The sequence below is a fragment of the Gopherus flavomarginatus genome, chromosome 4 (assembly GCF_025201925.1).
Source record: "Gopherus flavomarginatus isolate rGopFla2 chromosome 4, rGopFla2.mat.asm, whole genome shotgun sequence".
NCBI classification, from domain to species: domain Eukaryota; kingdom Metazoa; phylum Chordata; order Testudines; family Testudinidae; genus Gopherus; species Gopherus flavomarginatus.
This window is the reverse complement of record NC_066620.1, coordinates 38,337,361-38,360,290: the sequence shown is the minus strand read 5'-3', so window position 1 is coordinate 38,360,290 and position 22,930 is coordinate 38,337,361. Positions and strand designations below refer to the sequence as shown.

General features: G+C 41.8%; 1 protein-coding gene across 6 annotated transcripts in view; it reads left to right on the top strand.

Moving 5' to 3' along the window:
* PRKCE (protein kinase C epsilon) overlaps positions 1 to 22,930 on the top strand; it is a 498,124-nt gene that overhangs the window by 144,374 nt on the left and 330,820 nt on the right. For all 6 annotated transcript variants that reach the window (XM_050951833.1, XM_050951832.1, XM_050951835.1 and 3 more), the window contains exon 2: positions 17,804 to 17,867. In XM_050951833.1, the coding sequence (XP_050807790.1) occupies positions 17,804 to 17,867 (64 nt within the window). The remainder of the gene's footprint in view (positions 1 to 17,803; positions 17,868 to 22,930) is intronic.

The window sequence follows — 22,930 nt, the reverse complement described above, 5'->3', positions numbered from 1 at the left end:
GTTTATGAGATGTGAACAAGTGCCCACAAAACAGGATTGAAATCATCAGATCATTTCATGGTTGCCACCAGATGTTAACTTTCAGTCATCTTTTAACTCAGGCAAGATTCAAACCAGCAATCTGTATTTTAGAAGCTCAGTATTTTATCATCAGCTCTGCAGGCAATCTAGCCCCTTCCTGGTTGCCAGCTGAGAAGTATATACTTGGAAAAAAAAATGTCATAAGCCAAGAAAAGAAACATTTAAAAAGATTGCATGGGGCTGGAGAATGTTATAGCTACACAGCAGCTAATTATTTCCTTCCAGTTTGGGAAATGGCACTGCACTAGTGGCAGTGCAGTGAGGAACGGATTTTGAAAAAGTTTTGTGATGAAATTGCAGGTCAGTTTTTACCACATAATGTAAACTCCTTATTCTGAAATCATATAACCATCTGCTTGGGAAACTGATTGCACATAGCTGATTTTCTTTTCCTTCTCTAAATGTATTAAACAGATGTGTTTCAAATGAGTGGCTTCATGCAAACTTCTGTCTTGCATGTGGTTTCGTCTGTTTCTCGCCCAAGAGACGTGTGTGTGCACGTGCGTTTAATGGGTGTGTATGTGTGTTTTCCCCTGTAGTGTTTCAGGTTATCTTAAGGCTTGTATAGTTTTTGTATGCAGCTTTAACTATACCACTACAGTATGGACACAGTTAAACCAGTATAAATGTGCTTATAATGGTATAGCTTATTCCCACAAGGGAAGAAGAATATGCTTATACCAGTATAGATCATCTTTACACTGGCATAATAACAGTCAGTTAAAAAATCCATCCCTAATGGAAATAATTATACTGGTATAAAACTGTGTAGACCAGGTTTTAGCAAAGTTTCCTGAAGCGTTAGTCGAAGGTTCTGTTGACTTTTCTAAATAACTTGTTTTGTTCTCATGAAATATTGTGAAGATTTCTGATTCTACGGCTGTTATCAGTTTCTTCTAGTATTGGTGTGGATTTTTGTATAGGTGCTCTTAACAGATTTTTGTGGGTTATATTTGTGTGTGTATGTATCTATGTATTAAAATGTATATAGTTCTATATTTAAAGACTGAAGGAAGGACAAAAGGAGTCTCCCCAAGGATGTCATGGCAGTGATAGCTCCTAAATGTCTAAAACCCTTCTGAAAATGAGATTTTAGGCTTGTAAATCAGTTAGGTATTGCAATGCTGAGCGCAGCAACACCTGAATACCTTTAAATATCTGGGCCTAGTATCCAAAAAGTATTAAAAATTGCGTTATGGATAATAGTAATTTGTTTAAATAAACAAGAGCTGGGGAGGGATAAAAACCCATACGTTCTGTGGCATAAACTATGGAGGGTTGTGTTATGAGGAAACTTTATCTGTGGGATGTTTATCCAATAACTGCCACTGCAGAGTTTTCTTCTGAATGTGCTGGCATCAGCAACTGCCAAAAGGCAGGGTACTGGAGCAGATGAACACTGCTGTGATCCAGTGTGACAACTTCCTGCCTGATTCTATGCCTGATTTCCTGTCCACAAAAACAATGAGGTGTCCTTGTGGCACCTTAGAGACTAACAAATTGATTTCCACAGTTTACTTCTTTCCATTAACCTTTCAACAACCCCCACCTCACCACCCTCTGTGACTCTCCCCTTTCCTAGCCAGTCAGTGTCTCCCACCAGTCTGATTGCTCTCCTCCATCAGCTAGAACTCCCATCTAGTTTGGTTCAACCAGGCATTAGCCCGAAGCAAATTTATCCCCCTCCCTAGATGTATTATTTTAGAGGTTACTAACACTCATTAGGAATGTGCTGTGGTGATGAAATAATATCATGAAAGCCTGGATTTAAAGGCAGAAAGAAAAACTCTAAAATACTCTTAAAATAGCTCTTCTGACATAACTGATGACATGAGGTGTGAGGCTACCATAAAGGTTTGGCACTGGTACTCAGCTAAAATGACTCATGCCAGTAACGCCTTCCTAACACCAGGGCCACCCAGAGTGGGGGACAAGTGGGACAATTTGCCCCAGGCCCAGCAGGGGCCCAAGTCCTGGCCAAGAATCCCTTCCCTGGCTACTCACCCAGTGGCGGTCCGAGTCTTCGGCGGCACTTCGGCGGCGGGCCCTTCAGTGCTGCCGAAGATGCAGAGTGAGTGAAGGACCCGCTGCCACCGCAGACTCGGAGCCCCACCCAGTGAGTCCAAGCACCACAGCAGGTGGTGCCTTTTTTTATGTCCGCGCCCCGGCTTTGCCCCAGGCCCCATGAATCCTCTGAGTGGCCCTGCCTGACACACCACATAAGCTTTTCGTTACTTGGCTATCCACAGAGAGTTTGCTCCCATGTTCAGCTCGTGCTTCAATTGTACTGTAGATTAGCCTCTTCTTCCAGTAGAAGAAATGTATTTACTATATATTGTTTTACCCATTTAGATGCTGCACCAACACATAGTAGAAGACAATCCCTACTCCAAAGACCGTATAATCTAAATAGACAAGGCAGACAAAGGATGAATATTATCCCCATTTTAAAGATGGAGAGCTAAGGGATGAGGAGTATGGTGACTTGTCCTGGGTCACACTGGAAGTCTGTGACAGAGCTGGAAATCGCACTCTGTTCTCCTGAGTCCCAGTCCAGTGGTTCACAAGACCATCTGTCTCAGTATAGTGGAGAAATTCTTTTTTATTTTATGTATTTATTGTATCCTGCAATGAGTTCAAAAACAATTTCCCATAGCAACCTGTGGGACTCTTGCCACAGTAATTCATGGTAGATCACATCATTACCTTGTGCAGCTGCATCAAAGATGCACAATATCCGATTTTAGTATATTGTGTCTAGATGTCAATATATTCATTTAATATATAGGTGTGTGTGTGGTTGGGCTTTTTTTTTAAATTGATTTCTGAATGCTGTGATTATTCAAACTGGATCTTGTTTTCACTGGATTCCTCTTTCTGTGTTATGTCTGGTACTGAGAAATGTTCAGTCTTTTCTGTAGGTCATATTTGAATCTTTGCACGATCTTTGATGTCTCGTATATTTTTAAATTTGAGTGAATAAATTATAGAGCTTACCGTGGCTAAAATTTCTCAACTTCTTTATATTGCTGTGATCAGATACCTGGCAGCAAACTGTGAAATGTCGTCATAATTATGAGGATCAATTTCAAAACTCTAACATTTATGCTGACAGGCAGCTCTATGATCTGTGTGGCAGTGCACTACTAAATGGGAGTTCTGACTCCATGTCAGTATTTCCCAGAACTAGTAAGAGCTGTAAGCACTGTGGAAGATGTATATTTAGTTTCTGTGCGAGGGGGACTCCCCTGCGTCTTGCCAATGTAAGGAGATTCACTGGAGGTAAGGAGGTTCGAGAAGAAGTTGTATCCTGACCAGATGGAAGGACACAGAGCTATAGGGTGAGACTAGAGGACAAATAGGAGAGATTCTGGAGGCATTTCCTCAAAATACCAAATACATTTATGTTCAATAGTTTGTTTTAAAAGTCAAAATACGTCTCTCTCATAATTAAGTAGGTGGCTTGTGAAATCAGTTCTTCAGCAGATAATGTAATTTAGCAATCAGACTTTTTCCCACATGTTTGATGCCCAAAGGGAACACTGCAAAGCCCATCTAGTTAGGGAGGTTTGGTGGAGATTCAGGACTGTGTGCGAAGTTAGTAGGAATGGAGGTGGAGAGACTTAGTTTTAGTCTGGCTCCTGTGGTGCAAAGAAAAGTTTGTTTGATGCTACTGCTGTTTGTGTCTTTATTGGATTGCAGAGTTTTTACTTAGGACCTGGCTACACATGCAGATGTAGAGTGGTTTGAGTTAAACCAGCCTTCATAGAGCTCAGTAGGTAAAGTGCTGCAATCTGTCCACATTGACAACTGCAAACGCACTAGCATGGCCACATTAGCAGCTCTTGCAACGGCCACAGAGAGCAATGCATTGTGGTAGCTATCCCAGCATGCAAGTGTCTGCAACATGCTTTTCCAATGTGGGGTGGGGTGGAGTGTGACAGGGAGAGTGTTGTGTGTATGTGGGGGGAGAGAGAGTGGGTTTTTGGGGGGCTGAGAGCATGTCAGCATGCTGTCTTGCAAGCTCAGTCAGCAACAGATTTCCCCCTCCTCGCCTCTCTCTCTCACACACAGCATTCCACAGTAATGATTGCTTTGTCTCGGAGCAGATAAGCATGTGGGTTGTCAGAAACAGAGCTTTAAAAGAGCATATCAGCATGCTTGCATGATTCCAAAACAATGACAAGAATGGCCTCTTGACCTAAGGGGATTATGGGACGTTTCTGGAGGCTGATCAGAGCACAGTAATGCAACACCTCGTTCATACTGACACCCGGGTGTTTCTACCAATGCGCACCAAGTGTTAATCTTCTCGCCGAGGTGGAGTACCAGAAGCACTCTAGCCCTGGAGTCAGAGCACTCTATGTGCCTTGCCAGTGTGAACGGGTAGTGAGCTAGGGCGCTTGGGGTTGCTTTAATGTGCTCTAACTCGCAAGGGAAGCCAAGCCCTTATTTATCAGCAATGTCGAGAGTCTGGTAGGAGGAGTCCTTTTATCTTTTGTATGTTGAAATTAAAATAAAAACATAAAGTAAAATCTGATTGTTTTGCTTGTTCCTGAAATGTTTTAAATTTTTATATCTAATAAACACACAGATGCAGGTCTCACACACAGAGGTTTTTAAGGCCTGACTGGGATGATTTAGTTGGTGTTGGTTAGAGTGACCAAATGAGAGGGAGAAAATATTGGGACACATGGGGGTGGGTGTCCGCTGGCGGAGCAAAAAAAAAAAAAAAAAAGGCGAGTGCAGCGACAGGAAAAAAAAAAAGCCAAGTGCTGCCAGCAGAGCAGCAAGGGGAAAAAAATTAAAAAAGGTGAGTTCTGCCAGTGGAACGAAATGTCGGGACAAATTGTGTCCCGACCAAAGATCGGTCGGGACGCGGGACAAACACCTAAATATCGGGATTGTCCCGATTTTTATCGGCATGTCTGGTCACCTTAGTGTTGGTCCTGCCTTGAGCAGGGGGTTGGACTAGATGACCTCCTGAGGTCTCTTCCAACCCTAATCTTCCTCAATTCTATGATTCTAATAGCTATAAACAAAATCATATTAACACTTAAATTATTGGAAATTAAAATTTTAAATAGCTAATTTACTTTTCAGAGTTTATATGAAGTGCAGATTCCCTTCCTGGATCTACTGCATTAAAACACTACTGCAGTATCTTAGTCACAGACAGTGCATGAGGAGGTTTCAGTCTGGACAGAGAGACCTGTTTTTTTTCATTACTTTGCATATCCCTGCTCTTTTTTTCTGGCTATAGCAGAGACCTTTTTTAGGAGCCGAACTACTTATCAGGATCTCTTTAACCTGCGCAAATTAAAATCCTCAGCTTTGTGGTACCATACATTGAACTCCACATCAAACTTCTTCCATCAATGGATTCTGGAGTCATCTTAAACCACGGGTGGAACATTCTGAACTTTGGAGAGAGTGTTTTATACTGGAGGGGGATTTTGTGATTTGGTTATTTATACCATGCATTACTTTTGCTTCCCTTTTCTCTTACTGCTTTTCTAGTAACTTTTCTTCCATTTGCAGCTATCTGTCCATTTAGGCTACCAGTGCCTAATTCTGTGGGATCAACCCTGAATGTTTTTTTGGGATGTTGTGAGATCCCATAATTTGTGTTGGCTAGTTAATTGGCTGGTTTTTAGCATTTTGGAAGATATAAAAAGCTGTAAAAGTGCTTTGGGGATCATATTACGTTACTGCAGGGTAACATATAGCCACAATCTCATCAGCTGCAAAATGTCATCGCATCGTACAATGACGACAATGTAAATATCACAACAATACCACAGCTGACTTTTTCACACTATTATAAAGTTAAAGGTGGGAACCATATTAGCCATCTCCCTACTCTGATATTTCTGACTGGGATTTTTTCTTGTGCCTGATGGTGGCTGTAACAGAATTTAAAGTAGCATTTTCAAAAGCATCTTTGAATGGGAGTTGTGCTTTAAGTCATTTACGGTTTGTCTACACGGCTGCTGGGAGCGAGTATTCCCATTTGGGTAGACAGATTTGCTCTAGCTCAGCTTGAGCTAATGTGCTAAAAATAGAAGTGTGGATGTTGCAGCTCTGGTGAAGACTTGAGCTGGCCACCGAGCTCAGACCCAGGGCATCGGGTGGGCCTGAGAACCCAAGCTGCTGCCCAAGCCTCCATGTCTACGTTGCTATTTTTTAGCAGGCTAGATAAGGGAAGCTAGCCATTGTCTGTCTAACTGAGCCAGGAAGCTCACTCCTGGACATACCCGTAGATGCTTTCAACGAGCTCCACCCTTAATTTATTTTTGCTGTTAAATAGAGTATTAAACAGAAACTCCTGTTTTTTAGCTTTTTAAGTAGAAAACAGAAGGTAAAATCTGTCAAAATCTTGTTGCTAAACAACATAAACCCAAGGACAGCTGGAAGTTTCCATTTTCAGTCATTCCCTTTTAATCACGACAAATGTATTTCTTATATACATTCTGTTTTTCCTGTGACTGTTTGGTACTGACCTCAGTTTTGAATGTGATTGTATGATCCAGAGTTGTGTTGAGTATATTCCATTAGCACCATATATTGTAAAACAGTCTCAATCACCCAGGGAGAAGTGAAAGGGACTGGTTACAAAACTCTCTTAATGAAACTGACAATTGGCATAAAATCCTCTTGCAGCTAGGGATATTCTCTCCCTAATGCAAGGTAACATTTTAATTTTGATAAACTTTGGAGAACAGGCTGCAAAGCACTTCTGCTGCTTCCCATTACACTCCTTGTCACTACTACGGGTAGTGAGAGCCATTGGGAAACATAGCTTGTTGCTTTTAAAATAGCAGATATTGTAATTAACTAAACGGTGCACAGGCATCATGCAAAGAGATTACATGAACATAATAAATGTATGCACAAAATTGCAAAAAGAAATGAATCTAGAGTTATATCAGTTTTTCCAGGTAACTGTCCAATGCAGGTTTTTTCTGAAAAGAAATAGTGCATTACTTGTGCTACAAGAAGAAACTATTCTACTTTTTATACGTTCCGTAAGCGTTAGTAGTATATTTTGGCTTTCGGCAATCCTACATTACAAATATGACCATCTGCAGAGTCAAATCGTGTGCTTAGAAGTTTAGCCCATAAGCTATCCGAGTATTGGATAATCCTTCAATGTCACAAAAAATCCATGTATATCAGTATAAAGATTTCATTTAATTTTTTTGTTTTTGCTGCTGCTTCGTTGCTTAGGTCCATTTAGTTTTTACTGCTTCAAATGGACCAAAAATCCCAGGCAGCTATGAGGTTGAAAGCTTTCTTATGCATCCTGTAGTGTTCAATAACTTGTCTCAGAGACATCAGAGTAGAACTGATCCCAACAGTGCACTGTTAGCTAATTGAGTTATGAGAATGCTGTTATACAGTCACTACCCCATGAAGACCTAAATGCAGGACCAGCGCCAGTGTTTTTAGTGCCTTAGGCGCACAGCCATTTCGCCGCCCCGCGTGCTAGTCCCGTGACTCCGGTGGACCTGACGCAGCCATTCCTGCGGAGGGCCCGCTGGTCCGCGGCTCTGGTGGAGCTGCCACAGGCGTGCCTGCGGGAGGTCCGCTGGAGCCGCTGGAGCAGTGGACCGTCCGCAGGAACGGCTGCGGCAGGTCCACTGGAGCCACGGGACCAGGGGACCCTCTGCAGGCACGACTGCGGCAGGACTACCGGAGCCGCCTGCCGCCCCCCCCCCCCGGCAAAATGACGCCCCCCAATAATCCTGGTGCCCTAGGTGATTGCCTAGGCATCCTAAATGGAAGCGCTGGCCCTGCCTAACTGTTATGTCATCACCTATTCTTAGATTTCTCTGTCAAGAGCCAAGTTAGATTTTAAATAAAAATAACGCACCTAGTCTTAGAAAACATGCTTGTATTGTACAAAAGTGACTTCAGGATGAGTGCCATAGTCCATGCTTCTAGGGCCAAATTCGAACTTGTTATAATCAAGTGTAGGTCCACTGATGTGAATGGAGTTGCAACTGCTTTACATCATGTCTGAACTTGCTCTTTAAGGTCAAATTTAGCTCTCTGACTGTATCACTGTCAATTTGGGTGGGGTAGCTCTGTTGAAGTCAGAGAGGTCACTCTCCAATCAGTGGATTTATTCAGGAATTACCAAGAGTGAAATTTGCTGCTCAGAGCTTTTTCATATGTAGATGAAGTGTCAGTGCTTGCCAAATCACTATATCCAATCTTCTTGGAGAAGTGAAAAACTTTCTTAAAGAAACCCCAAATTAGGAGAGTTGTGCCTGGGGTTTTGTATATATATTTTTTGTGGCTGGGAACCATACAAAATTAAGTAGCTCTCCACAGTTTCAATCTGAAATCAGGAAAAACATGGCTATTGGTCAAGTTTTGGGCTTACCTGGAACTCAGAACAAAATTCAGGGGATGCAAACTCATAAACTAAAACTAGTGGGACATAAACTTGCACAAATCCCTGTGAGCACAGATTGAGTTTCACGCTGCTTTAGAGTAACCTAAAAACTGCCATGATTTGGAAATGCTGTGGGAGGAGGAAGAAAGCATTTGATTCTTGATTCTCCTGCATTACTCCTTGAATAAAGAGAAAGATTGGCTCTGAAGTATGTAGCCAATATAGTCGTGAAAACATTACTTAGATGTCAGTGGCTAATGTTACAGGAAGACAGGATGTGCATGTTCTGAATAAATGAAGCTTAAAGGAAAAGTAGGAAGGATGGTCTATTCCAGGGATCGGCAACTTTTGGCACGTGGCCCGTCAGGGAAATCTGCTGACGGGCTGGAGTGGTTTGTTTACCTGCAGCATCTGCAGGTTCGGCCGATTGCAGCCCCCATTGGTCTGGAACGGCGAACCGCAGCCAGTGGGAGCTGCGATCGGCCGAACCTGCAGAGTCTACAGGTAAACAAACTGTCCCAACCCATCAGCAGATTTTCCTGATGGGCTGTGTGCCAAAGGTCTCTGGTCTAGTCAGTGTATATGGCACTAATCTAAGCCTCAGGAATCCTGGGTTTGGTTCCTGGCCAAGCCCCAGATGTTTTGTGTAACCTTGGGCAAGTCACTTAATCTAACTTGTTTCTCCACTTCCCATCTGTAAAATGAGGGTGAAACTCCTGTTCCTCACAGCTCTGTTGAAGATAAAATCCATGAATGATTGTAAGGCACTTGATGGTATGGTGATGAGTGCTATATAAGTACTGAAGTAGAAATGACGATATGCTGAAATTTGGGCATTGTTTCGACAGGTGTATGTGGAAAGCAGGTCTGTTTTTGTGGACAGCTGCTTTATTTTTCCTGAAACAGACCAAGTCATATGTTTTATTCATGCCTGAAATTTTTCAAGATCATTGCTGTAATGTAGCTATTGTTTCACTTTATTTCCACATAGGACGTATTTAAAAAACAGATATGATTCATCTTACTCTGCACCTACTACTAGACACTTTAATTGATGCCATGAAATTGGCTTATGCAGAAAGCAAAGACAAATATGTTTTGGTGGTGTTCAACCTCTTCTCTAATGTGTTTTTACATTAACAATGTTTTTGTTACGTATTGAGATCATAGTCTGCGCTGCACAGGACACAATGTAGATTTAGTCCTTGGTTATAACAAAGTTCAGCTTGGATCAACTCATCTCTGTCACTCAGGCAAATTGTGTTCACACCTTGGTTTTCTCTTTGCTACCCTGCTTTTTCTTTTCATAAATAACTTCTCTCCAAGCCAATGGTCCAAGTCATAGTCAAAGATGCAAACATTTTTTAGCCAGGTTCAGGTTTAGAAGGTCAGGTTCAGACCTGCCATGAGCAGGCATAACCCCCATTGCATTCAAGTTGTGCCCTCTATTACCCAAATTGAATTTGATCAATCAGCAACTGCTTCTAGAACCACAGGTGACATTGGTGGCCTCCTGCCAGTGTCTTTATAGGCATTTGAAAAAGTTGCTTTCAGATTTGCACTTTGCTTTAAAAGATGCAAGTAACTGGTTTCTACACTGCGTAATTGCAATGCACGCGCTTTTAGACAGCATTTCAAGATCACTTGAAAGCTTTTTGCATTGCTTTTTAGGTGATGTTGGGATATGGGAATATTTTTTCACTAATTGTCCACCAGGTTCTATTTAAAGTGAAGACTTTGGTGTTGAAAACCCTGTATAGGTTTGATCCTAGCTCTCTGAGAGACCACCTCTGTCTAATTTATTTGAGATCTTCACACTCTCATCAATGTAATCTCTAAGCAATGAAGTACAAACATTTATGCAGCATGAAGTGGAATTGCTAATAGACACTGCACCTTCCATTTCTGGGATTATCCATGAAGGGCCTGATCTGAAGTCCAAGACTCTGTAGGTATGTTTGTGCTGCAGCTGGGAGGCATGATTCCCAGTATGGGTAGACAGATTTACATTAGCTCTCCTCAAACTAGCACGCTGAAAATAGCAGTGTGGAGGTCATGGGCTCTGGCACTGCTATTTTTAGTATGCTAGTGTGAGGTGTGGCAACACAAGTCTGCCTACCTGCTCTGGGAATCGATCTCCCATCTGCATTGCAGGCATATCCTAATTGACTTCAGTGAGCTTTGGGTCCATGGCAGCTGGAGCCTTTGAACTAAGTCATTTGATTTAAATGTCTTTGAGCTGCTGGCAGGAGGTGTGCTTAGTGCAAGGTACTCAGTTCTAGAGTAAGTTTTCTCTCCCTTCCTGCTTACCCCTCAGTGACCCAGCGGAGGTAGAAAGTGAAATCCTGAGACCATTGAAGTCACTGGCAAAACTCTCATTGACTTCAATAGGTCCATGATTTCACCCTGAGTTTCCTGGCCTTTAGAAGTCAGATGAAGACCTATTTGTCTTCACAAGCATTTATGAGAGGGCAGAGGCTGTTTACATGGAGAGGAACTGGTTTTTGCCTGTGATAAAAGTACACATTTGACACGTGTGTATCCTGAGTGAAGTGGAAAGCTGTGTTTTTATAAACTTGTAAGTAAGGCTGTGTCATCAGTACTGGAGCATTCCATTTAACTCGTGAAATCCTTTGTTAGAAAATAATTTTCATAAATTTTCTTGGAGTAACAAACTGAGAGGAGAAGAGAGAGTTTGGAATAGCTGATGGAAGCTGTCTACTTGGTGGTAGAAATGAGTTCAGAGCTCAAGGCTCTGTCTTGGGCTGCTGGGTGAGGGAGAGGGTGAGACAGAGAGAGTGCGGCATACACACACTGGACAGAAAGAACACTTATTTATATCTGCTGTGACACCTTCAGCTACTCAGGAGACGCATTGACTGACTTTGGCGGGGCAGTATCCTGGGGTTGGGCAGGTGGGAGGGAGAGTGTTGATTTTTCAGATTCAAAGGCCTGTATTGAAAGCCCAAGTAAACATTTATGTGAGGCTGGTATGAATGGAGCCATAGAAGTATTTTTCTTCCAAGCAGCCATCTGTGGAGTACTATAGAACTTGTTCAAAAGCAAACATCAGCTCAGACTTCAAAGCCTGTCCTTGCACCGGTGCTTCTGATCTTCTAATATCTTGTATTTAAAAACTACAAAAGGAGATAAATAGTATTTCAGTAGTAGTATTTTTATTTCTATTTCAGAAATTATTACAAATGTCCTCACTAAATACTTAACACTTTACTGATATTCATGGACAACCTCTCAACCAGGCCATCCTCATCCCATGTCTGGACAACCACCTCCTTGATCTTCCTAACACCCATCTCCCCCTCTCCATCCCTCCCAATCCATTCAAAGTTCAGCTTTGAGTGTTTGAGTGTTTGACCAGATCACTCCTCAGCCCTCTTTGAATCCCTCGCCTGGCTTCTTTGGTGGAAAAGCTGCAGAAACATTTGTTTCAGAGTAGGAGCTGTGTTAGTCTGTATCCGCAAAAAGAACAAGAGTACTTGTGGCACCTTAGAGACTAACACATTTATTTGAGCATAAGCTTTCGTGGGCTACAGCCCACTTCATTGGATGCATGCTATGGAAAATACAGTAGGAATAAATATATATACACAGAGAACATGAAACAATGGGTGTTACCATACACACACTAATGAGAGTGATCAGTTAAGGTGAGCTATAACCAGCAGGAGAGAGAGAAACTTTTTTGTAGTGGTAATCAAAATGGTCCATTTGCAGCAGTTGACAAGAAGTTGTGAGGAACGGGGGCGGGGAGGGGAGCTGGAATAAACATGGGGAAATAGTTTCACTTTGTGTAATGACCCATCCACTCCCAGTCTTTATTCAAGTCTAATTTAATGGTGTCCACTTTGCAAATTCATTCCAATTCAGCAGTCTCTCATTGGAGTCTGTTTTTGAAGTTTTTTTGTTGTAATATTGCAACTTTTAGGTCTGTAATCGAGTGATCAGGGAGATTGAAGTGTTATCCGACTGGTTTTTGAATGTTATAATTCTTGAAGTCTGATTTGTGTCCATTTATTCTTTTATGTAGAGATTGTCTGGTTTGGTTAGTGTACATGGCAGAGGAACATTGCTGGTACATGATGGCATATATCACATTGTTAGATGTGCAGGTGAACTAGCCTCTGTTAGTGTGGCTGATGTGATTAGGTCTTATGATGGTATCCCCTGAATAGATATGTGGACAGAGTTGGCAACAGGCTTTGTTGCAAGGATAGGTTCCTGGATTAGCGTTTTTGTTGTGTTGTCTGTGGTTGCTCGTGAGTATTTGCTTCAGGTTGCGGGGCTGTGTGTAAGCAAGGACTGGCCTATCTCCCAAGATCTGTGAGAGTGCTGGATCATGCTTCAGGATAGGTTGTAGATCCTTGATGATGCGCTGGAGAGGTTTTAGTTGGGGACTGAAGGGGACGGCTAGTGGCGTTCTGTTACTTTCTTTGTTGGGTCTGTCCTGTGACTTCTGGGTACTCTTCTGGCTCTGTCAATCTGTTTCTTCACTTCAGCAGGTGGTTATTGTAGTTGTAAGAACGTTTGATAGAGATCTTGTAGGTGTTTGTCTCTGTCTGAGGGGTTGGAGCAAATGCGATTGTATTGTAGCTTGGCTGTAGACAACGGATCGTGTGGTGTGGTCTGGATGGAAGCTGGAGGCATATAGGTAAGTATAGCGGTCAGTAGGTTTCCGGTATAGGGTGGTGTTTGTGTGACCATTGCTTATTAGCACTGTAGTGTCCAGGAATTGGATCTCTTGCGTGGACTGGTCCAGGCTGAAAGTTGATGGTAGGGTGGAAATTGTTGAAATCATGGTGGAATTCCTCAAGGGCTTCTTTTCCATGGGTCCAGATGATGAAGATGTCATCAGTGTAGCGCAAGTAGAGCAGGGGCATTAGAGGAAATTAGGCTTGAATAAAGACTGGGAGTGGATGGGTCATTACACAAAGTAAAACTATTTCCCCATGTTTATTCCCCCCCAAACCCTCCCCCCACACACTGTTCTTCACAACTTCTTGTCAACTGCTGAAAATGGACCATTTTGATTACCACTACAAAAAGTTTTTTTCTCTCCTGCTGATAATAGCTCACCTTAACTGATCACTCTCATTAGAGTGTGTATGGTAACACCCATTGTTTCATGTTCTCTGTGTATATATATATCGTCCTACTGTATTTTCCATTGCATGCATCCGATGAAGTGGGTTGTAGCCCACGAAAGCTTATGCTCAAATAAATGTATTAGTCTCTAAGGTGCCACAAGTACTCCTTTATGCAGAAACATTTGTGTGAAAGTCTTTTGGATGGATTAGGCTGGCGTTATTGGCAGAGTGAAGGACGCAGGGGTGACCCAATAAGAGACAAGAACAGAAGTGCAGCGAGAGGTTCCCATGTTTTGAAGGACCTATAGGTGAGGATAAAAGGTTAGCAACAGATGGAGCCTGTTAAGGCTGCTCTAACTTACACCATCCGGCATGGTCCCCGAGGGACTGTCCTCCAGCTAGGGATATCAGAGCACACTGTGCTCTGGGCCACTCGTCTTGCCCACCTGTTTCCCCTGGTATTCCTTCATCGCCCTTCAATGTATCCCCCTGAGCTGGGGAGTTAGATGCAGTCACTACTCCCTCTGCACTGCCAGAGATTCCTTTGTTTTTCAGTTTACAACAAAAACGTTACCAGCTACTCATCCCACTTCTTAGCCTGAATGAGAAATTTTCTCCCAAAATGTGAAGAAAATTATGTTTTAACCATTGTTGTGACTTTCCCCTCTACGCCCTCTACAACATCATAGAACTTTGCGAATCTGCACACCACTTAATCCTCAACCAAACTGTCTCTTTCTCCCCACATCTGAGCAAAGATTCAACCCCAGCGTGATATAGTGAAATTTCCTATAACTAGGAGAGTGAGATATTATAAATAATTCAACCTAAACTGTAGTTGTCAAAATTAATGAACAAAGTACATTTTGTGATCCTAGCTTTGTTGTGTGTATTCACTTCCTTGCTAATTTGCAAAGGTTAGGAGACCATTATCTTCTAGTCATTAGTGTGAATTAGCAAGATTCTAATGTAATGCATTATTAGTGACTTGAGATGCAGTTTTTAGTAGCCAAAATGTATGACTTTAGAAAAACAAAGTTCCAAGCACTTATGGATCTTAAGCACTCCCCCTTTTCCCACTTCAGCAGATGTAGATTGGGAACTGATGCCTGAGATCTGGAGCAGTGGATAGTTGTCACCTCAGGAAGGCATTGAACCTCTGCTGGATTAGGTAGTAAGAAGTGTCAGCCCCTTACACAATGACACTTATTCCCCTCCTCCTGCTCTCCATTCCTTGCCAGTACAAGGTGGAAAAGGTGCCATCTTCACCTACTTCTCACTCCGCTTCTCCCACTTGCTTGTGGGGAGTTGTCCTGTGTATGCATCTCTGTGATCCCAGTAGGTCCTCAATGGCCATGCAGGTAGGTGTTGGTGCAGTCTTGCACAGTCAGGTAGGAAGAAGGTAAAATATAGCCCATGATGCTTTGGTTCCAAACACACTGCAGCATTCCACTGAGATTTCAATGGGAGAACCACAAAAGCTTATGCCCAAATAAACTTGTTAGTCTCTAAGGTGCCACAAGTATTCCTCGTTCTTTTTGCTGATACAGAATAACACGGCTACCGCTCTGAAACCTGTAGTTATGCTGTGTGTTCATATACTTAAATGAGACATTTTTCTCTTTCCTTAACTTTTCCTGAAACTTTTAAAGAGATTTAAATCACAAAAGCCGTCAGTGTAATGTTCTGGGAGTCAGATAATCACACATAATTAGTAAAATTCAGAGTTGATGATAATATATTGCACTGTACATTTCATCTGTCTAGGCATTTATACTGCATTTGTCATTGTGGTATCTATCTAAACCTACGCTTTCCAATATCTAGACCCAATCAGATCTTCTTTTAAGAACTCTATCTTGAAAGGTGCTGAGCACCCTCAGTTCCCATTGAAATCCATCATCATGGGAGCAAAGGGTAATCAGAATCTCACAGGACAGGGCCATAAGATGTCATATATTATGTATTAATTATATGGTTACTTAAGAATTCTCAGTTATCACTTTGAGAGTTGACAGGTTCTTTCCCAAGATCAGACCCAGTATTAAAATTGCTGTGTAGTTGAGAGTCCCGATGTGCACAGTTGCAACACTCACAGTGTAAGAATCCTTCTATATTTATAATAATTTATTAATACACTTAGCAAAGTCACAAACACTCTAATTAGGTAGAGTGAGATGATAAAGAATGTACAACTGAACATCCATATATTCTCACAATCCCTTGCAGAACAACCTGGAATGTTGGCCATTGTCTTCCTCATCGCCATTACTTCCCTCATCATCACCAGTGGCCATCATCCTGACACCTCTCAAGGGCTACATCTCTTTCTCCTCTCGCACACAGGCTGGGATACAGCTTTTATAATATGTTACACTGACACCACTGTGTCTAATGCATATTCAGTAGAGATCTCTCCCCCTTCCTTGTTTGTATTTCCTCACCCTACTTATGTTAGGGTCCCTTTCTCCTATATTAATTATCTCAACTTATTATCATACACATCAATTCATTGCCATGGCACTCTTGTAGTCAGATATCTGCAGATGTTAGCTCATGTTCCTGTGGTTGGCTGTTATGGACAAAATTCCCCCTCACACGCTATTTCCAGTTCTCCAAAACAGGGGTGACTGTTAGGTCATTTATCCAAAGTTCATGGGCTCAAGCCTTATGCTAATGGCTGAAGCTAATGTCTTAAAGGATACAGGCCTGTAGGTTCCTTGCGTTACTGCTGAATATAATAAAGGCAGAATATAATGAAGGCAAGGCAGTAAATATAATAAAGGCAAGCTAGCCTGATGGAATACAGTACCTAATTATTGGAGCATTTTGATTGTTCAGTCTGACGTAACAATAAACTTCCAGACAAATGTTAACGGTAATGAAGTTGTGTGCATTGATTCCCTGTATTCTGAAACCAGAATTCATCTGTATCTGTTCAGAAACTGAATTGGTTATAAGTGTACTTTTCTCATTGCATATCTGGCCTTAGTGTAAGTTACAGCCAAGAGTTATTTGATATCACTTCCTTTTAAAATGATTTTTCAGTCCTTGGGAGAAGTAGTTAAAATGCATGTGAGAGACTTGACAAAGCTTCAGAGGTGAACGTAACTTTCAGGACTTACCAGTATTGCTGGAGTCCTGAGGGGGGCTTGGTCTCATCCAGAAGAGGCGTGGCCTCAAGCAGAAGAGGTGGGGCCTCTCAAGATTTAAAGGCCCTGGGGCACCGGCTGTGGCTGGGAGCCCCAGGGCCTTTAAATCAACCAGGGGCTCCCAGCTGAAGAGGTAGCTGGGAGCCCCAGGTCTCAGGGGCAAATTAAAGGGCTTGAGGCTCCGGCCGCCACGGGGAACCCCGAGCTTTGCGGGGCTGGGGCCGGAATTTAAAGGGACCAGAGCTCCTGCCACTGTGGGGAGCCCCGAGCCCTTTAAATCCCGGCCCCAGCCCGGCTGCCGGAGCCGTGGCTGGGATTTAAAGGGCTCTGGGCTGCCCGCAGCCGCAGGGAGCCCCGAGCCCTTTAAATCCAGGCCCCAGCCTGGCCGCCGGAGCTGAGGCCGAGATTTAAAGGGCTCGGGGCTGCCCACAGCTGCGGGCAGCCCAGAGCCCCTTAAATCCCCACTGTGGAAGCCGATGCGGTCCAGCACGGCGTACTGGCTCTTGCTGGTATGCCGTACCGGACCGGACCGGCTTACTTTCACCTCTGCAAAGCTTATTACTGTACTAAAGTAGCTTACTGGATGTATAAAATGAAGCAGGACTGATCCTGCAGGGTATGGAGGCCCCTTGACTGCAGTGGGAGTTGAGGTTGCTTAGCAGCTCATACAGGTGCTTAGCTCTTTGCGGGGTCAGGTTTAGTGAGAGCATAATACTTGCTCTGCGAACAGTGACATGCCTTAGGGCAGGGATTGCCAAACTTTTTAGGGTCACACCCCCCCTTACCCCTGTCTGTGCACTCCCCACCCCCAAGCCAGGGCTGGGAGCACAGGGCCAGGAGCGAGGACCGTAGCTGGAGACGGGCCTGGGTGGCACTCCCTCCCTGCCACATGTAGGGGCTGGCCTGGGCCACACCAGACCTCCCCAAACATTATGCGCCCCACCATTTGCGGACCTCTCCCTTCGGGTTTAAGAATCAGTGAAAACTTTTTATTAATGGTGCACACAGGAGCTCTTTAAGGGAACACCAGTCTAAATGTTTTATTCTCTTCTCAATTACAGATTGACTTGGAGCCAGAAGGAAGAGTATATGTCATCATAGATCTTTCAGGATCATCAGGTGAAGGTAAGACCTTTCAATATTTTATCTTGTTCCTCCCATGAATGGTGCTTTTTAAAAATCATGCAAATGTTGCTGGGGAAAACAGTGTATTGCAGTATTACTTACCTAATCTGCACAAGCTCATGTTAAAAAGAAAATGTTATCTTAATGAAGTATGTGTTGTTGTACCTCTAAGGAATAGCAGTCCATATTAGTCCTGGAATTATAGACAGACAACAATAAAAAAATAAATATGATAGTAACCAAGATGCAGTAGCTTAGAGCTGTTTAATATACCTGGAATTTATTTCCAAGTACTTATTTGTCTGGTTTTGGGAAAAAATATGCTATAAACCTGACACTCACTGTTAAATTTGTAGAAATAGATGTTATACACATCGTGTTTCATCATACTAAATTATTAGTATTTTCTCCACTAAAGTATTCCCTTTCCAAGCAAAGTGCATAAGCAAAATATTTTCATAATAGAAGAGTAGTGGTTTGTATTTGGTAATACAGCACTTGCATATTGGCTTGGGGAAAACCCCAGAAATCAGGAAGATGAGTATTCCATGGCAATTAAAGGTACTCCTCAGCAACTGTTTTTGCTAGGGATACTGCCAGCGGCTTCAGTGGGGGCAGGATCGGGTCATATATGGTATGAAACTAATTTACAACAGTCCAAACAATTAAGAGTCCCAAAGCTCTTCTGTGTATCGCCTCAAACATGCTCTTTATCAAGATTTTAGCTGCTGAAGTGTATTTGGTGGCATGGGGTCTTTTTTCATGAGTCAGTTTAAGCTGTGTTCTTTTGAATAGTTACGTGTAATGCAGCCTATCTAAACAGTGTCTGTTGGGTCAGATTACTCAATGCAAGTTCATGAGGGCCCTGGCAGGAGGAGAAATGCGAAACAGGAGTAAGCTACAGTTGTTTTGCCTGGATCACTTAAGAGATCAACAGAAGAATGTTTTGCATGTGTCATTTTGGTGTTCAAAAAGGAATAATTGCTGTCCATGGGTAATTGCTAGAAGTTGCAGAAGCACATACTGTGCTTTTGTCTTATTTTTAAAAAAAATGTATTGTTTACAGCTGTTCTTACACGCCTGTGGCCACATAGGGCATTCTTCACACCCTTCATTCTTACATATAAACTGCACACATGATGCTTTAATAACAAACACATGCCTCCTAAGCAATTCTCACTCGTGCCTCGAAAAGTTGTAAGACAATCTGCTTTGTTGTTTTACTCTCATAGATTGATTAGCCAGTGTCTGCAATATGTGGAACAAATTTCATGTTAGTACAAATAGCCATATTTTTTTCTTCTTTTTAATTGCTGTGTCAAGTTTAGAGCTCATAGAAGTAAGGATCTAACAGTCCATCATGGTGTGTGCAGATGTTCTTCAAAGCTTCCATTTGCAGTTCATCAATAAGATCTTAATTCTGACTAGCAACAACCTCGCTATTTCAATCTTTTATCACACACTCCCAGTGGTGCTGAATTGCCATTGGATTTTGGTTTTCTTTTTTATATGAATGGATGTCCCTAGGCTCTTTAAACCTTTAGGGAAAAAGAAAATCCTTTTGGAGAGGTGCACAGAATATAATAGAGATGAAGCTAATACAATTCTATAGCAAAAATAATTTTACAAAGTTTATCATTTTTTGTGAAATTCTATTATCTTTAAACGATCCTACAGAATTACATAAGTATATACATTTCTTGTATAGACTTTAAAATAAGGCTGTCAAGAGATTAAAAAAATTAATCACAATTAATCATGCTGTTAAGCAATAATAGAATACCATTTATTTAAATATTTTTGGACGTTTTCTACATTTTCAAATACATTGATTTCAATTACAACACAGAATACAAAGTGCACAGTGCTCACTTTATATTTATTTTTATTACGAATATTTGCGCTGTAAAAAACAAAAGAAATAGTATTTTTCAGTTCACCTAATACAAGTACTGTAGTGCAATCTCTTTATCATGAAAGTTGAACTTAGAAATATAGAATTATGTACAAAAAACCCTGCATTCAAAAATAAAATAATGTAAAACTGTAGAGCTACAAGTCCAATCAGTCCTACTTCCTGTTCAGCCAATCACTCAAACAAACAAGTTTGTTTACATTTGCAGAAGATGCTGCTGCCTGCTTCTTGTTTATAAAGTCACCTGAAAGTGAGATCAGTTGTTTGTGTTGCACTGTTGTAGCTGGCATCGCAAGATATTTACATGCTAGATGCGCTAAAAATTCATATGTACCTTCATGCTTCAATCGCTATTCCAGAGGACATGCGTACATGCTGATGACGGGTTCTGCTTCATAATGATCCAAAGCAGTGCAGACCAGCGCATGTTCATTTTCATCATCTGAGTCAGATGTCACTAGCAGAAGGCTGAAAGTCTTTTTTTGGTGGCTTGGGTTCTGTAGTTTCTGCATCAGACAGTTGCTCTTTTAAGACTTCTGAAAGCATGTTCCACACCTCATCCCTCTCAGATTTTGGAAGGCACTTCAGATTCTTAAATCTTGGGTTGAGTGCTGTAACTATCTTTAGAAATCTCACATTGGTACCTTCTTTGTGTTTTGTCAAATCTGCAGTGAAAGTATTCTTAAAATGTGCTGAGTCATCATTCGAGACTACTGTAACGTGAAATGTATGGCAGAATGCGGGTAAAATAGAGCAGGAAACGTACAGTTTTTCCCCCAAGGCGTTCAGTCACAAAATTAATTAATGCATTTTTTTTAACGCGTGTCAACAGCATGAAAGGATGTCCTCTGGACAGATGTCTGAAGTGCAAATACACATATGACTCTTTAGTGCGTCTGGCACGTAAATATCTTGCGACGCCAGCTACAACAGGACCATGCGAATGCCTGTTCTCACTTTCAAGTGACGTATCTGAGAAGTGGGCAGAATTATCTGTCTGGCAATTAATAAGTGGGCAGCATTATCTCCTGCAAATGTAAACAAATTTGTTTCTCTTAGCAATTGGCTGAGCAAGAAGTGGGACTGAGTGGACTTGTTGGCACTAAAGTTATACATTGTTTTGTTTTTGAGTGCAGTTATATAACAAAAAAACCCTACATTTGTAAGTTGCACTTTCATGATAAAGAGGTTGCACTACAGTACTTGTGTGAAGTGAATTGAGAAATACTGTTTCTTTTGTTTATCATTTTTAGAGTGCAAATATTTGTAATAAAAATAATATAAAGTGAGCATTCTACACTTTGTATTCTGTGTTGTAATTAAAATCAACATATTTGAAAATGTAGAAAAACATAAAAAATATTTAATACATTTCAATTGGTATTCTATTCTTTAACAGTGCGATTAATCATGGTTAATTTTTTAAATCATCATTAATTTTTTTGAGTTAATCGCGTGAAATTAACTACAATTAATTGACAGCCCTACTATAAAGTGATTCTAGAAAGTTATAGAAAGGTTGTGGATTTTTCCATAGGCAGATTATACACTGTCCTACAGTACTGGTCTAAAACACATCTCATAGTAGTGATCAGGCAATGTTATGGGCTATTACAGTAGAATACTGTCATATACACCTCTACCTCAATATAATGCTGTCCTTGGGAGCCAAAAAATCTTACCGCGTTATAGGGGAAACCACGTTATATCGAACTTGCTTTGATCCGCTGGAGTGTGCAGCCTTACCCGTCCCCCTCCCCCCCCGAAGCACTGCTTTACCGCATTATATCCAAATTCATGTTATATCAGGTCGCGTTATATCGAGGTAGAGGTGTATTTTGAAAGGAATGAGACTAGCAAACTGGATCTTATTTGTAACCAGAAACCTTGGTTTTCAACTCCAGTCCCTGGAGATGAAAGGCTTGTGCATTATAACCCATTACACCACCAAGACTCCTTTTCCTAAACATCATCTTTAGTTCCGTCTGGACCCACAAAAATCTAATTGTCCTGCAAAGTGAATTCCAATCATTAACTTGTTTTTCCCCCATATGCTTCTTGCTTTGGTATGGCACAGTACCGGTAACAGTCAATCTTGTGGTCCTGGCAATTTCCATAACACCACTCTGCCTCACCCACAACAAAATCAAGGAATTTACGGGCTTCAAACACTCCTTCCCCCTTTGTGGATAGAGGAGTTGAAAACATGGCAGATCCCTAGCCGAGGCCATGAGAAGGAGTTTTGGCCTCTTCTCCACTGTTGCCATTCGACGTTGTAGAGGTCCATCTATAGATAGAAACTTCATATCAGGAGTCAGGGATGAGGCTGTCATTGGGAGAAGTGCTGGGGCAAGGGACTGTGTGCGCTGGCATTGCTACTTGGATTCCTTTGCCTATTCCAGAGACAAGCTGGGAATCTACATAAAAGTTAATACAGCCAGAGGTTTTATTGACTCTTTTGTATGCCCCCTCTCTGCATTGAGACACATCTTTTAGAGCAGGGGAGTTCTGTCATTGCCACTCCACCAGAGAAGTGTTGAAGAAGGCATTTGGACTCACCTCCAGTTAATCTCAGAGTTTTACTGCAGGTTTTGAGGTATTCAGTGTTTTTTTCCTTAAAGCCCCATCTCCTGGAATCATGTTGTTGTCTGAGAATCTTTGCTTTCATTTAAAAAAAAATATCTAGACCTCATAGTTGCAGAAAAAAGCTTGAAATTATGAGCCCTAACGCCTCAGAAATCAGGAGGCAAATACAAAAATTCCCAAATTTATAGATAATTTGTTACAATCTTATGATTTTTAAGATAATCATGTTGTCTAGGGCCTGCTCATAAGTTCTGAACATTTGAGGTCAACAGTGCTGCTCCTGAGACTTGCAGCTTTTGGCATCTGAACCATATATCCATTCTGCACTGGAGCGGGTGTGGGGAGCGGGAGAAGCAGAGAACAAGCTCTGCCCTTGATGAAATGAATTGTTGCAAATTGCAGTGGGAGCAATCTGGACTGAAGAGTTTAGGATAAAATGCTGAGTGGACACTACATTGTGGCACAGAGGTCCATATTTTCAAAGGCTTGTGTCTGTTTAGTAGCAAAATTGGTACATTGTACTTTCAAAACCAGTCCTCCACTTAGGTCTGCAAAATGCATA